General features: G+C 43.8%; 1 protein-coding gene across 1 annotated transcript; it reads left to right on the plus strand.

Annotated features, from left to right (window-relative positions):
• Positions 1-16,252: 16,252 nt before the first annotated feature.
• On the plus strand, positions 16,253-17,793 carry id1 (inhibitor of DNA binding 1, HLH protein). Its single transcript, XM_078419287.1, has 3 exons — positions 16,253-16,700; positions 16,817-16,877; positions 17,231-17,793. Exons 1-2 carry the CDS (start codon positions 16,347-16,349, stop codon positions 16,856-16,858), a joined length of 396 nt encoding a protein of 131 aa, XP_078275413.1. The 5' UTR covers positions 16,253-16,346; the 3' UTR covers positions 16,859-16,877; positions 17,231-17,793.
• Positions 17,794-19,271: the final 1,478 nt, after the last annotated feature.

Here is a 19,271-nt window from a genome sequence, read left to right on the forward strand (position 1 = left end):
CTATGATTCAATGAGGACAAATGACCGAATTCTTGGTCAGGGAGGATTTTAGGACCTTCTTTATGGATGAAAGAGAGTGAGAGAGGTTGAGGGAGGGAATAGCAGAGTTTGGGGCTTGAGCAACTAAAGGCAGGTCTGTCAGCTATTACATTTGGGGATCAGTTGGAGTCTTGAATCAGAAGGTGAAGGTATCTCAGAGGGTTGGTGGAGAAGAATGTTTTTTAGGGTACGGTATCCAGCCTAGTGGGGCCAAGTGCAACTGGTCCCCAACAGCAGGTGTGAGGCATGTGGTGCTGGAGGTGGAGGTGGAGGGAGGGCAGTTTCCACGCTGTATCTCTCAGGTCTAAAGTCTAAATGACCAACCCCTTATCATGTAACTATGTGTCCTTGTTCGAGGCTCTCTCTCGAGTTAAAACATCCCAACATCCACGCTGTCAAACCTCTAAGGACTCTACAGTCCCTTCTCGATCTGAGGAAGGGTCCTAACCCAAACGTCATCTATCCATACTCTCTACAGATGCTGCCTGACCGGCTGAGTTCCTCCAACACTTTGTGTTTTGCTCAAGATTCCAACATCTGCAATCTCTTTGGCCCTTAAGGTTCTTATGTGTGTGAATAAAAGCACCATTGAGGTCACCCCTCGTTCTGAAAAAACTGCAAAGAAATCAACTTGTCAGTTTTGCACTAATAAGCTTTAATGGGCACCAGAGGCGGGGAGGAGGGAGATTTGGGGAGGAAGAGCTGAAAGCACAGGTATTTACAGTGGAGTGACAGAACCTACTGGCTTGCAAGAGCTTGACTCACCCGCGATCTCATTGAGTGCAGTAGAATAGAGGCTAAGAGGACTCCTCCTGCATCTCATAACTCCATTGCCTCCAGCACCTTTAAGGTCGGCTGCAGGAGGTGACCCACAATGTCTAAATTTAATTTAAACAATGCCAATTTAACCCCTCACATATCCTTTAAACTTTGTCCCTCTCACCCTAAAGCTATGTGGTGATGAAGCTATAAAGCTATAAAATTATATTGCCTCTTATGACATAAAAAACATGCCATTCGGCTCCTCAAAGTCCATGCCATCTTTGGGGGGGTGGGGTGGGGGTAGGGGGTTATCGTGGGGGGTGGGGTGGGGGTAGGGGGTTATCATGTGGGTCAGGCAGCATCTGTGGATAGAATGGATAGTTGGCATTTCCAGGGCAGGAGTCTGAAGAAGGGTCCCAACCCAAAACATCGCCTATCCATGTTCTCCACAGATGCTGTCTGACCCACTGTGCCACTCCAACACTTTGAGTCTCGATCAAGATCCCAGCATGGGCGGCATGGTGGCGCAGCGTTAGAGTTGCTGCCTCACAGCGCCAGACACCTGGGCTCAATCCCGGCCTCGGGTGCTGCCTGTGCGTGGAGTTTGCATGTTCTCCCTGTGATCCTTGTGGGTTTCCTCCGGGTGCTCTGGTTTCCTCCCACATCCCAAAGATGTGCGGGTCTGTAGGTTAATGGGCCCTCTGTAAAATTGCTCTAGTGCGTAGGGAGTGAATGAGAAAGTGGGACATCATTGAACTAGTGTGAACGGGCGGTTGATGGGCGGTGGGCCGAAGGGCCTGTTTCAATACTGTATCTCTAAAACTAAACTAATAGTTTAGATGGGCTGAACGCCTTAGGTCTGTTCCTCTTTTTCTAATAACCCCGGTAAACACCAATTAATTCAGTGCAGTCTCGGGATCAAACCTGTAGCAATGTGCATTGTATTGGGGTTTTTTTTGTTTTCGTACTTTTTCCAGCGGAGATTTTACTTCGTGAAGTAGCAAAGTTAGAAAGAAAAAGAATCTTAAAGCCTGTCACAAGCTCCAATTAAAAAATAACTGAGCCTGAGAACTAAAGGGCTTGCCCTGTGTGGTCCATGCTGGCTGTGAAAGGGACAAGTCGCTAAGCTGTACGTTCCATTGGATGCGGTTTACTCAAAGACTCTCGGATCAATAGCCAGCCACCGAAGGTTCCACTGGGAAAAACCATGATGATCTCCCTTTTGGAGCAGAGTGGCTGCCATATGGAGCGGGCTCTCTGCTTGTCTTTGGGATCAGCCAGTCCTTTCCCAGAATTCAGATGGTAATTAAGCCATTAGCCTTTTGCACAGAGGATCGGTGAGAGTCTGGGCGTTGTGGCCTCACAACCCCTGCACCACCCCCACCCCCACCCCCCCTCCTGCATCCTGCCGACTTACTCACCCCACAACACCTGTCCCATTTTCCCAGGGTTCGGCTGAGCTGGTTAGGGCTGTGATCTCACAGTGTGTGTGTGCTTGTGTATGTGTGTGTGTGTGTGTGTATGTGTGTGTGTGTGTGTGCCTGTGTGTCTGTATGCGCGTGTGTGAGTATGTGTACCTGTGTGCGCATGTGTGTGTGCATATATGCCTCTGCGTGTGTTTGTCCGTATGCCTGTATACGTGCATATATATGTGTGTGTACATACATGTATGTGGGCCTGTGTGCATGTGTCTGTGCATGTGTATATACGTGTGTGTGTTTTATGTGTGTGCGCCAGTGTGTTTATGTATGTATATGTGCCTGTGTGCATGTGTCTGTGCACGTGTGTGCGTGTGTGTATGTGTGGACCCACACACACGTGTGTGTGTATCCCGACCCGAAACGTCACCTATCCATGTTCACCAGAGATGCTGCCTGACCCACTGAGTTACTCCAGCATTTTATGTCCTTTTGGTGTAAACCAGCATCTGCAGTTCCTTTTTTTCGACATTTGAACTGCAGATGTTGATGTACACAAAGTGCTGGAGTAACTCAGCGGTTCAGGAAGCATCTTTGGAGAACATGGATAAGTGACGTTTGGACCCTTCTTCTGCTATTGGATACAGCAAATATGTGATATTAAAAGTAAAATTTATTAAAGTAAAATCATTAGCTGGTCTATGTAGAATGTTTTGTGGGTTACCGAGGACTCAGACTGGAAACGCTGGTGGTCTGGCTATGCTTATCCACTCATCCTTAGACAAACTGGTGGTCCTGATGCACTATGTGGTTGCAGTATTGGTCAATAATTGGGAAGGAGATAAACCTGGAAGCTAACGTTACAGTCAGGTTGGTGATGGGACAACCTAGAGAGGCAAAGACAGATGCAAAATGTTGGAGTAACTCAGCGGTCAGGCAGCATCTCTGGAGAGAGTGGAATAGGTGATGTTTAGGATCAGAACTTCTTCAGACCCTCGGTTATATCTTTGGTCGCTCCTCCCTACAGTACAGAGGCAATGGATTGGGAGAAAGTTCGTTGGGATTTGAGAAAGAATGCACTGTAAAATGAAAGTCATCACGATTTGTTAGATGCAGCTCACCTTTGACCAACTTCCCTGAGTTATTTCATGAATTACTAAGAGGGTTGATAAGGGCGGTGGGGGTAACGTTGGATGCGTGGACTTCCTAAACGGTGTGTGGAAGAAAATCACTTAATACCCAGTTAACAAACTTAAAGTCCAAGGAATTAAAAGGACTGCAAAAATAGAAAGGGACTAAGAGCATATAGGTATGGTTATGTTTTTTAATATAGCGGAGTCATCCAGGTATTAAGACCGCTGTTCATTTTGTATATTTAATTTTAGTTTAGTTTTAAAGATACACTTCGGCCCACCAAGTGCAGGCCAACCAGCGATCTCTGTACACTACTACCCCACACACTGGGGACAATTTACAGAAGCCAATTAACCTACAAGCCTGCACGTCTTTAGAATGTGGGAGGAAACTGGAGCACCCTTATTAGTACGGGTGTCAGGGTTTATTAGTATGGGTGCCAGGGGTTATTAGTACGGGTGTCAGGGGTTATTAGTACGGGTGTCAGGGGTTATCAGTACGGGTCTCAGGGGTTATGAGGAGAAGGCAGGAGAATAGGGTTGTGAGGGAAACGTACATCAACCATGATTGAATGGCGGAGTGGACGTAATGGTCCGAATGGCCTCATTCTGCTCTTAGAACTTATGAACACCCAGAGAAAACCCACGCTGTTACGGGGAGAATGTACAAACTCTGTACAGACAGAACCGTAGTCAGGATCGAACCCGGGTCTCCGGCGCTGTAAGGGAGCAACCCGACCGCTGCATCATTGTTCCGTGTTAATGGCTTTAGTTAAGGACATAAACTGGTCAGTCCAGAGATGCTGCCTGACCCGCTGAGTTACTCCAGCACTTTGTGTCCTTTTGTGTAAGCCGGTATCTGCAGTTGCTTGTTTCAAACATAAACCATAAGAATGTAAAAGATTCAAAAGTTGGACAATGACAAATAATGATGAAGCTAATAATAGACCCAAGACATTAACAGACTGGTAACATGGGCTGATATGTAACAGATGAAATCTAACACTGCATGGAGCAGTAAATCACGATGGGAGAATGTGGTGAGGCAAGGTGAAACTGTAGACTGGTAATTGTTAAAGGAGAGAGAGAGAGAGAGAGAGAGAGAGAGAGAGAGAGAGAGAGAGAGAGAGAGAGAGAGACTGTGTTTTGATTGAGGAGGAAGTGTTGTTTCCAATTCGTAGTGATAGTGGTCTGCCGACGAAGAAGTCGAGCATCCAATTACATTCGGGATGAACAGAGACCCAGACCTCTGAGTTTCATGATAACTTTGCAGGAGATGATGGAGTTGAACGCCGAGCTGTAGTCAATTAACTACTTGTTTCTATTGAAGATATTCTCAAGTGTACAAAAATAGATGGGGTGGACGCACAGAGTCTCTTCCCCAGAGTTGGGGAATCAATAATCAGAGGACATAGGTTTAAGGTGAGAGGGGAAAGATTTAATAGGAACCTGATGGGTAACTTTTCCCATACAAACGGTGGTGGGTGTATGGAACGAGCAGCCAGAGGAGATAGTTGAGGCAATGTTTAAGAAACATTTAGCCAGGCACATGGATAGGACAGGTTTAGAGGAAATTGGGCCAAACGCAGGCAGGTGGGACCAGTGTAGGTGGGACACGTTGGTCGGTGTGGGCAAATTGGGCCAAAGGGCCTGTTTCTGTCTCTATGACTCTACAATTCAGTGGGTCAGGCTGCATCTGGAGAAAAGGAATAGCTGACGTTTCAGGTCAGAACTTCTTCAGACTCCCTCCTGCATTTTGTGTCCATCTTCGATATCAACCAACATCTGCAATTCCTTCCTACACTTATGTGTTTCTATGGTCCAGGTGGTTTATTGCAGAATGGAGAGCCAGCGAGATCACATCTTGTGCTGATCTATTGTGGTGGTCGGTGGAATGTTCTCCAGAGATGCTGCCTGACCCGCTGAGTTACTCCAGCACTTTGTGTCCTTTTGTGTAAATCAGCATTTGCAGTTCATTTTTTCAACATTTGAACTGCAAGTGGCAGTTTACACAAAAAGCCACAAAGTGCTGGAGTAACTCAATGGGTCAGGCAGCATCTCAGGAGAACATGGATAGGTGATGTTTCGGGTCAGGAAGGCCTGTGATCTGGTCCTCAGTTGATCATGGGCTTATAGGTTCATCCAAGACTTCTGGTTAGGGTACACTTGATGCATTTGTTGGGAACACACACTTCCATAGATGTCCTTATGAAGTCAGTAACAACCATGAGAGAATAAGTAGACTAGGTATATGGACTAAAGAGAGTGGACCAGGCTCTGGCCTTCCGCGCACGCAAGGTTGGCTGCGGGAGGCGTCCCGGGGGATCAAAGGTGGGTGGCGAGGAGAGGGACGTCGGTTCGCTGGTCGATCCACACATCCAAGGAAGGCGACGGCTGGAGGCCCTGCAGCAGCCTGGGGCTCGCCTGGATCGGGCACCGCTCATTAGACCTAGCATGTGGACTAGACTTTGAAAATGGTGCCAAAAACCTGGCGCCTCTTGCCTGCAGGCTCAGTGGGCTATTTCTGTACACTTGCTAATCGGGGATGTGCTCAGGTATGGGAATACTGTACACCATTCACCTTTAAAAAATGCTGGCAACGTAAAAGCTGATATCAGTACAAATCTCTAAAGTCGAAAGCTGAAAAACAAATAAAAATTGCAGATGCTAGAAATCTGAAATAAAAACAGAAATACTATGAAAATACCTAGCAGCTCATGCAGTTGTGAGAACCACGGACCCAAAATGTTGACTGCCCTCTTTCCGCAGATGTAACCGACCTGCTGAGTTTTTCCAGCAATTTTTGCCTTTAAATGCAGCTGGTAAATAATTATTCACATTTGACTCCAGTCCATCTCCTGTAAAGGTCTTTGGGTTGTGGGGAGGAATCCACAGCACCCGGAGGAAACCTACTCAGTGGCAGGGAGAATGTATGAGAACCGAATCTGAGGAATGACGTGCTGGTGTTGGAGAGAGTCCAGAGGAGGTTTACGGGGACGATCCCAGGAATGATTGGGGTAACATATGATGAGCGTCTGACGGCACTGGAACTGGAGTTTAGAAAAATGAAGGGAGACCTCATTAAAACTTACCAAAAAATTAAAGGCCTGGATAGAGTGGGTGTGGAGAGGATATTTCCACTAGTGGGAGAGTCTAGCATCAGAGGCCATAGCCTCAGAATAAAAGGGCGTGCCTTTAGAACGGAGATGAGGAGGAATTTCTTTAGTCAGAGGGTGGTGAATCTGTGGAATTCATTGCCACAGGCGGCTGTGGAGGTCAAGTGATTGGGTATTTTTAAAGTGGAGATTGACAGATTTTTGATTAGTACGGGTGTCAGAGGTTATGGGGAGAAGGCAGGAGAATGGGGTTGAGAGGAAAAGATAGATCAGCCATGAATGAATAGCAGAGTAGACGCGATGAGCCGAATGGCCTATTCCGGTCCAACGACTTATGAACGTGCAAACTCCGCACAGACAGCACCCAAAGTCGGGATCAAACTGCGGTCTCTGCCGCTTTAGTGCTGTGCTGCACGCATGGTGCTGTATAGGTCAGTACAGTAGAGCTGAGAGCAGTTCAACTGTGATTTCTGCCTTCAGCCAGACAGAGACAGACAGACACAACGCAATCTCACATAATAACCACTTGGTTTGGCATCTTGAGGACTTTGGTCATGTGTATCTTGTTAAGGGCACGCACTTGAAAGCTCAGAAACCCAGCGCAGAGATGCTGAAAGATATGGAATATAAATTTGATTGGGCAGATCACAGACCAATAAATAATGATTCGAGATGAGCAAGTGTGAGATTAATTTAAGTGCAATGAATATGAAAAAAGTTTCCATATTGCTTTGACCAGCCATTGTACGAAGATCACTGCTTATGTGGTAATGAGTACATTTAACTCAGTCATTAAGCTGGTATTAACTAGATTCAGTGTTGTTTATGGGACTGAAGAGTACAGCGACTGGGCTGACTACAAGCAATGACACTGGGTCTCATTGTATATAGATTCCCCTGATATTGTATTAGTACCAATTCTCTAGGCAATGGCCAGTGGAGTGGAAAGCATTCCGTTGCACAATATCCCTCCTCTCAATAGATCTGGGCATACCATCGGTGCACAGCTACAGAGTCCTGCTACCAGATGGTGAGCTAATTATAAGCTATTAACTGCTTTGATAGCTGTGTGGGAACTAGGCTCAATGAAGGTGCTGTGAATAGGGATGCAAGCTGTTCACCCAGCCACCCTGGGACTCTTGTGTGAGAGGGGTCACACTGACTGAACCTGTGTTCACCACAGTACACAGTACAGTACAAGAACACTAACTCTGTAACAAGACCAGGGGCACCAAGCAAACCTTTCCTCTGTCCGGTTATTTTATTTTTGTTTAGGCAGGATCACAAAAGAAAGAGCCCCCCCTTTTTTTTTAGAATTAAGGCTGACAAAAAAAAATGCATATAAAGGATCTGGATAGTTGCCAAATAAACACAAGGGTGTACTGAGGTAGTGGTTTTGTGTATCTGTTTTTATTGCACAGCGTGTGAGTCCAGCTACAAACTTTGCCTCCAATATAAAGAAGCATCCACACAAATCTTCCATCTTTTCCTGAGAATGTTTGCAAAGCTGATGTATAACATTGACCCGGCCTCAACTACAGTAATACTGTATAATCAGTTCTGAGCATCTCATCCTCGGGTGTAAAGGTTCAGGAAAGAATGGATGCATGGATAAAGTATTTGAGCTCCAAAACCAGATGATAGAGGCTGGGTTTACAGAGACATACAGTGTCGAAACAGGCCTTTCGGCCCACAAAGTCCGTACGAACCACAAAGCATGTTTAGTTTAATTTAGTTTAGTTTAGTTCAGAGATACAGCTTGTCAACAGGCCCTCTGGCCCACCGAATCCATATTGACCATCAACTATGTTTAGTTTAGTTTAGTGATACAGTGCGGAAACAGGCCATTCGGCCCATGGCAACCATTGATCACCCAATCGCACTAGTCCATCCTACACACTGGGCACAATTTGCAGTAGCCATTTAACCACATGTTTTGGGGTGTAGGTGGGAACCGGAGCACCTAGAGCAAACCCACGCGGTCACAGGGAGAACTACAAACTCTGTACGGACAGCACCAGTAGTCAGGATCGAACCGTGGTCTCTGGTGCTGTAAGGCAGCAACTCTACCACTGCGCCACTGTGCTGCAGAAATTGTCTGTATTAATTCTAATTGCAAAGTCCACAGCATACTATGCCTTGGCAATTCAAGCGCTCATCTGAATGCTTATTAGAGGTTTGGGAACAGCTCCATCCAAGACGGCAAGAAATTGCAGAGAACTGTGCATGCACCCCAGACCATCACACAAACCAACCTCCCTTCCATTGATTCCATCTACACTTCACACTGTCTCGGCATGGCCTCCAGCATAATCAAGGACCAGTCTCACTCCCTCTTCTCCCCTCTCCCATCAGGCAAGAGGTACAGAAATGTGAAAATGCACACCTCCAGATTCAGTGACAGTTTCTTCCCAGTTGTCATCAGGCAAATGAACTATCCTATCACCAACTAGAGAGCAGTCCTGAACTTCCATCTACCTCATTGGAGACCCTTGGACTATCTCTAATGGGATTTTACTGGACTTTATCTTGCACTAAACGTTATTCCCTTTATCATGTATCTGTACACTGTGGATGGGTCGATTGTAATCATGTATATAGTCTTTCTGCTAACTGGTTAGCAAGCAACAAAAAGCTTTTCACTGTACATCGGTACACGTGACAATAAACTAAATTAAACTGAAAGCATTTTTCCTCAGATATCTAATAAATCTTTTACTCCTTACCTTTAACCTACAAAGACACTCTGTTCCTGGACAACTCTGCTATTGGGAAAGCTTCTTACTAGCTGCCATAACTATGTCTGGCATTATTTGATACCTCTCTCAGGTCTCCCCTCAGCCTCCACTGCTTAAAGGAAAACAAATCAGACTGTTCAGTTTCTCCTCATAACTGATGCATCCCATCCCAGGCAATTTCCTCTGCACCATCTCCAGTGCAAGCATGTCCTTCCTTTCGTGTGGTGACCAGAACTGCACTTTACTCCTTTAGACTTTAGTCTCTCTGAGATACAGTGTGGAAACTGGCCCTTCGGCCCACTGTGTCATCGCCGACCAGCAATCCCCATACACTAGCACTATCCTGCACATTGAGAACATTTTTTCAATTTTTACTGAAGCCAATTAACCTACAAACCTGTACGTCTTTGGAGTGTGGGGGGAAACCGGAGTACCTGGAGAAAACATACGCGGTCATGGGGAGAACGTACAAGCTGCGTACAGACAGCACCCACAGTTAGGATCTATGTCCTTTGTTCTATGAACGCATAGATAGGGCTGGCTCACAACTGGGCAGCATGGTGGTACAGACGTAGAGCTGCTGCCTTACAACGCCAGAGACCCAGTTTCGATCCTGACTATGGGTGCTGTCTGTATATGGAGTTTGCACATTCTCCCTGTGACCGCGTGGGTTTCCACTGGGTGGGTTTCCACCGGGTGCTCCGGTTTCTTCCCACACTCCAAAGACAATCAGGTTTGTAGGTTAATTGGCTTCGGTAAAACTAGTTAATTGTCCCTGCAGTATGGGATAATGCTAGTGTACGGGGATCACAGGTCGGTGCGGACCCGGTGGGCCGAAGGGCCTAATTCCGCGCTGTATCTCTAAATGAAACTGTATTCTGGACGCTGCATAAACAAAATCTAAACTAAACTCCCCATCACTACAAGGGCTTGGGCTAATCAATGCATATCAGGCCTGGACTCTTCACCTTGGGCAATGCTCCAGGAATTGCTTGGTGTCTCCAGAATTGAAGATTAATCTTCTGAACGCTAACACAGTTATAAAAAACTTTCCCTTGTGGGGCTGCTTGAGTGCGCGGCCTATTGGGAGAAGGAGGTCACGTGATGTGACCTCCAGGAATTCATCCTATCAGAGCTGGAGACGCAGCTCGACGGGTCAGCAAGCAGGAAATCTCCCCGTGAAAGAGTTTAGAAACTCCGTCGCTGACGTGGAGGTGCAAAATGTACGCCACCATAACAAGCATGGTGGTGGAGTCGCTGCCTCACAGCGCCAGAAACCCCGTTTTGATCCTGACTACAGGTGCTGTCTGTACGGAGTTTGTACGGAGTTTGCACGCTCTCCCTGTGACTGCGTGGGTTTTCTCCGGGCGCTCCGGTTTTCTCCCACACTCCAAAGATGTGCAGGCTTTGTAGGTTAAATGGCTTCTGTAAATTGTCCATAGTGGTTGGTGCTGGCGGACTCGGTGGGATGCAGGGCCTGTTTCCACACTGTATCTCTAAACTAAACTAAGCCATAAAACATAATTGCCGGCTCTAATCTGTTCTGTACCTTTTCATACCTCTAGTTTCCCTCTCCCCTGACTCTCAGTCTAAAGAAGGGTCTTGACCCGAAGCGTCACCTATTCCTTTTCTCCAGAGATGCTGTCTGACCCACTGAGTTACTCCAGCATTTTGTGACTACCTTTGTTATAAGGTATAAATAGATTTCCAAATTAGCAAATCGGGGGGGGGGGGTAATTGATAACACTGTCGATAGTTTGATTGCTGGAAAGATTCCTGGTTGCTGAGGCATACGCTTGTAATCACTGGACTTTAGACCCCAATGTCCACAGGTGCCCGTCACTGGTATTTGTTGGCATTTGTCTTTATTAGCGAGATGGTTGGAGTTTGTAACATAAACAGTTACATTCACTGCAGTACAGTCAAGCATGATCTCGGGCTGTGAAAATATTGAAAGAACAGATCAATGCCTTGCCTGACAATCCCTTAGAGCACATTAATTGATGACATTGCAACAACACATAAAGCAGTTGAAATAGAGACGTACACTTGGAACTTAGAACTGTACGCCACAAGAACAGGTCCTTCAGCACACAATGTCTGTGCCAAACATGATACCAAGACCATCACTTATATACCTGCGTATAACCCATATTGCAGTGAGACCCGACAGAATTATATAAAATGAGGCGTAGATAGGGTAGACAGTCAGAACCTTTTTCCCAGGGATGGCAAAAATCAAATACTAGAGGGAATATAGAAACAAAGAACTGTAGATGCTAGTTTATACCTATGATAGACATAAAGCACTAGTGGCATTTAAAAGGCTTTTTGGTAGCATATGAATATGCAGGGATATGGGAAGTTTCCCTAAAGCTGATACATGGGATCTGAGAGAGCAAAAAGTGTTCTGTTCAATATGTTAACTGAAGACCAAAGACCAAAGACACTTTAAATTTTAGAGATACAGTGCAGAAACAAGCCCTTCGGCCCACTGAGTCTGCGTGACCACTCAAGGAAGGGGGCTAATTAAGCGGGTCAGGCAGTTCAGAGTCTGAAATAGGGTTCCGATCCAAAACGTCACCTATCAATTCCCTCCACAGATGCTGCCTGACCCAGAGTTAATCCAGCACTTTGTCTTTTGCCCAAGATTCCCACATCTGCAGGGGAGAGGGGTGCAGAGTGGTGCAGCAGTTAGAATTGCTGCCTCATTGCGCCAGAGACCCAGGTTCGATCCTGACAACAGATGCTGTCTGTACGGAGTTTGTACGTTCTCCCCGTGACTGCATGGATTTTCCATGGGTGCTCTGGTTTCCTCCCACATCCCAAAGACGTACAGATCAGTAGGTTAATTTGGCTTCAGTAAAAAATTATAAATTGCCCTCAGTGTGTAGGATAGTGCCAGTGTATGGGGATCGCTGGTCGGCGCAGACCCAGTGGGCCGAAGGGCCTGTTTCCACACTGTATCTATGCACTCTCATGGAAATATCCTCTCCACATCCACTCTATACAGGTCTTTCTCTATTCGATGGGCCGAATGGTCAGTTTCCATGCTGTATTTTTCAATCAATATGTGGGTCCGTGCATCTCCAAGGAGCTAACGTGTGCCCAACCTCCCTGGGCAGCGCTGGCACTGCCAATCTCAGCCTCTCAAGATGCTAATTCAACACAGAAGCAGGATTGATCCAGCGGGCCTCACTATCCAGTTTAACTGGAGCATTGCCAGGAACCTTCGAGTTTGTCTACAACATAACCTTCTTGGCTGAAAGGTACATCGTGTATTTCAGGAGAAGGAAGAATCAATACATACATTTTAAAAAAGCTGATTTTGTTTCTGGCGACAGAGTGCTATAACATCAAGTAAAATCCAACTTTAACTAATTAGTCTCCCTAATAGGCGGGTGTACTCGCAGAATATGCCTCTTTCCTCTGCGAGATTAAAGTGTTTCTTTTTTTAAAACATATTTTGTCTGATGCGCTGTAAATAAGATTAGTTTGAGGGAAGGGGGGGGGGGGGGCTGGGCTGGGCGAAGACCCATCCGGCTGGGTCATTGTTGAAAGGCAGTAGGAAACGCTGATAGTTTTTGCAGCTGAACAAAGAGTTGAGAGTAAAGAGGAGGCTCAGACATTGTGTCGCCAGCCTCAATCTCTCCCACAAACTCGCTCCTTATCCCCCTATTGTTCTAACTCCCTCCTAGTCTCGGGCACAGCTTGTGAGCTCTGACCTACAGTAGGGTAGCAAAAGGCAAACGGACGTGCAAGTAAAGAATTTTCAGTTCAAAGCTGGCAGTGGGAAATAAAAGAAAAACAAGTCTCACAAATTAATATATATTCTCATCAAGTTCTAGATGAATTTTCCAATTCGCTGATTTTTGCTTTTACCTCATTTTTGTTTTGCATAGTAGCATACGAATAAATAGGCATGCAACAACCCCTCTCTGAATAATATATACAAATTTGTGATTTTCTGTAACTTTTTAGGAAATTATAAAAGTTTATAAGGTTTTTAGAAAATTATTTCAAAAAAAGATGTTCTTGTGTTATTTTACACCAGATTAGACAGTACATTTGTAAAAAATTAATGGGAAAAGAGTACATTTAATACAACCAGTTTCTGCCAATTTTAGCAATCTCCCGATTTTAATATGTTTTGCATTTAATTTCAGCCTTAGCGTTACGAGAGTGCATTTTTAAAACAAAAAAGTTTGTTAACCATCCCTCAAAAAAAGTCGCAGTGGTATTCGGAAAATGTTTTCATTTCCCCAAAAAAATTCTTTATCATATTAAAAAAATATCATCAGGAAACGTTTTCCCTAAAAACGTTAAATTAGCGTTTTTCACGCGATGTTGTACAAATGCCCTCACTTTTTATATCAACAGTCAGGACTATCTTGTAACCCGTACATTCCACATTCACAGATGTAGGCAGCGCGTACAGATGTGCTTCAAATATTCCCTTCCTCTGAACGTGTTTTTAATTTGTGTCTGTATGGGACTAGTGCACTTCGCATAAGTGGTGTGTTATGGAATATATATATATAATATATTCCATATATTCATTGCAGGCAGCCTCTCTTTTAATTTACGGTTTAAAATGTACACTGGATTGTAGAGGAATAAAAAGGGTAATCTCTTTATAATGTGTTAACTGCTATCCTGCAGCGAGAACTCTGCAGCTGGCTTATGTATTGCAATGCAGAGTGAACCATAGGCTTTCAATTGAAAGCGTCTCTTGCTTGCGAAATATATATTTTTTTAAACCTCCTCCCCGCATCTTGCTGCAAGCATTTAGCAACAGCAAGCATTCGAATCATGCGAACTCCGCAGCCCAAAACACAAGCAACAATACGGCTTTGCAGGTGTGCGGGTGTAAACTCTTTAAGAGGGGTTAAGGTGACAAATTAAAGGGCGATTTATCAGGGTGCAGATGATTGCCAGTTAATTGCTGCAAGCTCGGCGCCCTTGTAGTGCGCTTGATTGGCGCGCGCGTCTCCATGGCGACCGCCTGCACGGCGCCAGCTTGACAGGCGTCAAGGCTGCATGAATGGGTGACGTCACGGGGCTGGCGCCTGCCAGTCTGGGAGCTCTCGGGCTTGTTTGCTCCATGTTTAAAGGCGAACAAACTCCAGCACTTGGAAAATGCCCTGCCGATTCCTAGAAATGGACCGCATCTGAACAACGCTGTCCCAGCTTGCTTTCCCATGTGTGTGTGTGTACAACACAAAAAAAAGAGAGAAAACTAAAACTACTTGATTATTATTGCACAAACTTCCAAAATTTGCGATTTCACGTTAAAAAACCCCCAGCATATGCAAAATGCACTTTCCAATAGTTTTTTTTAAAAACCCTGCCTATTTTGTACAATTGTAAGTTTATTTCTAATTCATAAATTGGAATTACACACTAAAACAATTATATGCAGTGTTACTTTGCATATATATATATGCATAGTTTTACTTTGATGAAAACTACTTACTGCACAATTGTCAATTTAGTTATAATTCATGAAATTGCAATTACACACTACAAACAATGTGCAGAATGCACTTTTCAATAGTTTTACTTTTAAGAAAACATTACACAATTGTAAATTTATTTCAAATTCAAAAATTGTAATTTCACATAAAATAATTAGAGTGCACTTTTCAATACTTTTACTTTTAAGAAAACCACTTATTGCACAATTATAAATTTATTTCAAATTCTAAATGTGCATTTTCACATTAAAAACAATTACATGCAAAATGCACTTTATAATTTTATTTTTTAAGACTACTTATTGCACAATTGCAAATGTAATGCACATTAACGAATTTACATGAAAACTATATACAGAATGCACCTTTTACTTATTTTCCTTTTAAAGCTAAATTTATTGCACAATTGCAAATTAAAACAAAATGCTAATTCACATTAAAAAATAATTATAAGCAGAAGCAATTTTAAAATAACTCCTTTTAAAATATTTTCTTTTGCAAGAATGGATGAGAAAGCGGGATGACCTAGAACTAGTGTGAATGGGTCGGTGTGGACTCGGTGGGCAGAAGGGCCTGTTTCCATGCTGTATTTTTCAATCGTTCAAAAAGGCCATTGAGATCAGAATAGTGATTTAATTTTACACTATTGATAAATGAATATATAAAGCGCATTAAACTGCGTAGGATTGCAACATAGTAACGGTTGTCGAGGAGTAATATTTTCTTTTTAGACGTCTTAAAATATGTCTTTTATGTCAAAGACACACTTTGTGTCCCTTTCGTAAACCAGCATCTGCAGTTTCTTGTTTCTACCTAATATTGTCCTGCTTTTGACAGTTGTTGTATTAAATCCACTGTCGATTCATTTCCTGATTATACATCTTTTGTTACTTTTCTTTAAAGTATCCAAATGAGAAATTGCAAATAGTTCAAAATGTTTTCACTGAAACTGCTTCAGAAGGACCTTCAGAAAGAGGAATTATTCTGCTTTGCAACATTCCAGTACATTTCAAGCTGTTAGAATGCCTCTACACTGCGATTACAATGACAATGATGGCTATGCAAAGGTATTTTGTAGCTTATGTTGCAATAAGTGGAGATGCGCTATAAGACCCATTTCACAGTAAATGTTGGGATTTTAGCTGGTTATTTTTTACTATCCTGGTGAATAAGGAAAATAATGGCATCTAGAAATAATTTAAAACCTTTCCCTGCACATCTGATAAGTTTACATTCCCTTGAATTACTTCTCCCGCCCACGACTCCCACCTCCACGCCTACAGACACACACAGCTGCATTCCCACATCTTCAACGAACTACTGACATTTGTTTCCTTTTTGCTAGTCTTTCCCCGTTTCCCAACCCCCCCTCCCCCTCCCTTCCACACTTGACAAGAGTTCATACCCTGACACACACACACACTGACTCCCCATTTGCTGAGAACGGCAACAAACCTTGCCCACTCAATCCCTGCCACCAGATGTGATTCGCTGTGGACCCGAGGGCTGGCTTTGTGTATAGGAAACTCCCACTGTGCAGCTTGTGCTTATAAAAGCAAGCACTCGGCGGCTGTCGACTTGTCATAGCGTTGCTCAGAGTCTGGTTTGTGAAAAACCTTCTGCATCTCTCTCTCTCTCTCTCTCTCTCTCTCTCTGTGCAAGAATGAAAGTGGTGAATGGTGCCTGCTCCCTCAAGCGACAGGGATGCAACGAGGACGTGGCGAGGTGCCTTTCCGAGCAAAGTATCGCCATCGCCAAGTGTAAGATGCCCCCTTTGCTGGACGAGCAGATGACCATGTTCCTGTACGACATGAACGGCTGCTACAGTAAGCTGAAAGAGTTGGTGCCCACTCTACCCCAGAACAAGAAGGTCAGCAAAGTGGAGATCCTGCAGCATGTCATCGACTATATCTGGGACTTGCAGTTGGAATTAGATGGCCAGTCGGGCATTGCTTCCGGGAACACTGCCCCGTCCCGAACCCCACTCAACGCCGATGTGGCTGTCATCACAGCAGAGGTAATTATTCAACTTCTTTAACTTTGTGGCGTTAAACAGATTCATTGCCTTTGACGTGATGAAAATGACCTCTTGAGATGATGGACCTTAATTTGCTTTATTCGTTTTGTTTCCAGGCACCATGTGTGAGCAGTGATGACCGTATTTTGTGTCGCTGAGTGTCAAAAAGACTTGCAGGTATGTACAACCGAGATGTTTTCTTAAGTGTTAACAGGGCCACCTTGTAATTGTAACTAATTTCTTGGCAATGGAAGATAATTGCATCGATCGGTTATAGATTTTGGAACAGTATTTGGGGTGCAAGTACTTTATAGTGCACTTTTAGAACACACTTAAAAATAATTGGAATGACAATATTTCATAGTCCATTTCCGCACAGTAATTGGGATGACAATATTTCATAGTCCATTTCTGCACAGTGCACTTTTAAGTATAAAATAAATGAGATGGGAATATTTTATATTCAATTTAATATTAGTTGCGTTTGAATTAAAGATCTAATGATGTGTTTTTTTCTTTTCTTATTGCAGTATTCAGATGCCAAGTACAAAATGATCGGGCGATGGACAATGCTGTATACGTCCGCGGTCTCTGGCAAGGGAATAAAAGCGGAGAAACAGCGAGGGAAACACAACTCTATCGTGTTTTGGGACTCGCGTTTCATAGACTGCATAAAAGGGGGCATAGACTTGCACGGTGCCGCTCTCCAGGACTCTGGGAACCCGTTTGATTATTGTTAGTCTCCATCCCATCCAGGTGACTCGAAGCCAGGAGAAAGAAAAAATCGGTTTTAGTTACTCCTAGTGTCACGCCTAGCAAAAGAGTATTAAGTGCAGTTAACACACGCAATTCCTCTGTGTGTGCGGTCGCTTCTGTCGCCGCCAGGCTGTTAAACGAGACATTCATTCGTTGGGAATGTAGAATTGCCAGATATTATGTAACATCCTTAGAGATCTATGGGTGATTCATTTGTAAATCTTATACTTTGTAAGTGTATTCAAATGTTTACAACAATGTTGTACTAAATTAATATTTTTTTAAGTGAATCGTTTTTTGAAGTATGTCTTAAGTACTGAAATAAAACAAGTGAAATGATACATTATCATATCTTTTGCATATTTTGTACAAACATTGATGGATTGTTGTAAATGAAGGTTGAAGAAGAAATTGGTAGTTCTACTTTCGGCCTGACCCTGGATGGCCATTTTACAATTGAAAACACTGAAAACTGAGCAAACTTTCTGTACACCCATATTTTTGCAGGAGTAACTGAGTAGGTCAAGCAGCACCTCTGGAGAACATGGGATAAGGTGATAGTTTGGGTCAAACCCTACAAAAATATTTTATTTGGTAATTGTCCCTCACGCAACGCAACACTGGAGGTTTTTCTTTTAAGGATAGACACCAAAAGTGCTGGAGTAACTCAGTGGGTCTGGCAACACTTATGAGAAACGTGTATTGGTGTTGGGAGCCTTTATTTAAATTTAATGCAAAGTAAATTCACAACCAGGGAAATCAGTCTTGTGTAGGAAGGATTTATTCACAAAATGCTGGAGTAACTCAGCAGGTCAGGCAGCATCTCGGGAGAGAAGGAATGGGTGACGTTTCGGGTTGAGATCCTTCTTTTGGAGGAACAGCACCTCATATTTCGCCTGGGCAGTTTGCAGCCCAGTGGTATACTTCTCCAACTTTAGATAGTTCCTCTGTCCCTCCCTTCCCCTCCTCCTTCCCACTCCTTCCCTTCTTACTTGTGTAGGAAGGAACTGCAGATGCTGGTATAAATCGAAGATTGCACAAGCTGGAGTGAATCAGTGGGTCACAGCATCTTTGGAGAAAAGGAATAGGTGATGTTTCGAGTCTAGACCCTTCTAATAATTCTCTCACATAAGCAAGCGCCTAAACTAATAACAGAACAAGCTCTGGATCTTCAGGGTCGAAAGTAAGAGTCCTGACCTGAAACAATCACCCATCCTTTTTGTTCAGAGATGCTGCCTGACCCAAGTAGCATTTTTGTTATCTACAACAGAGTTTTAAAAGTAAACACATTCTCGGGGACTGGAAACATCGACTTAATTATACTGAAAGGAGCTTCTCAAAATGTGACAAAAAGGTGTTTATAATCTAAACTTGATGCCCAAGACTACACAATTAACATACAGAAGATTAAGATAATGGATTTGATGAATGGCTTGTCTCCTGATACAGCATGCATACTTCAAGGGGGGGAGTAGTCTCGAATGGGATTTATGCTGTACTGTGGATATTGCCTGACGTAGGCTTGGGGAATCCTTAAAAATCATTTTTGTCTAGCAGATCTTTCAAAGCCATGCCATTGTGAAAAATGACCCTTTTGTCAACCCTCAACATAATTTCACAGGAGCTTAAATGATCAGATCAAGGAATTCCTTTGCAAATGGTTAACAGAACAAGGGAGAATTCAGGCCTTAAAAAAGTTCACAGTTTTGAATGTACCTATTTAGAAATGCTGATGTCAGTAACATTTCATGAATGAAAAAAATTAAAATAACATCTTGGTTGGCATGGTAGACACAAAATGCTGGAGTAACTCAG

This window comes from Rhinoraja longicauda, chromosome 22 (genome assembly GCF_053455715.1).
Source record: "Rhinoraja longicauda isolate Sanriku21f chromosome 22, sRhiLon1.1, whole genome shotgun sequence".
NCBI lineage: Eukaryota > Metazoa > Chordata > Chondrichthyes > Rajiformes > Arhynchobatidae > Rhinoraja > Rhinoraja longicauda.

Coding starts and splice junctions, on each gene's coding strand:
- id1 (XM_078419287.1), top strand. CDS start 16,347: ATGAAAGTGGTGAATGGTGCCTGCTCCCTCAAGCGACAGGGATGCAAC. Junction 16,701..16,816: donor TGGCTGTCATCACAGCAGAG/GTAATTATTCAA, acceptor TTTTGTTTCCAG/GCACCATGTGTGAGCAGTGA.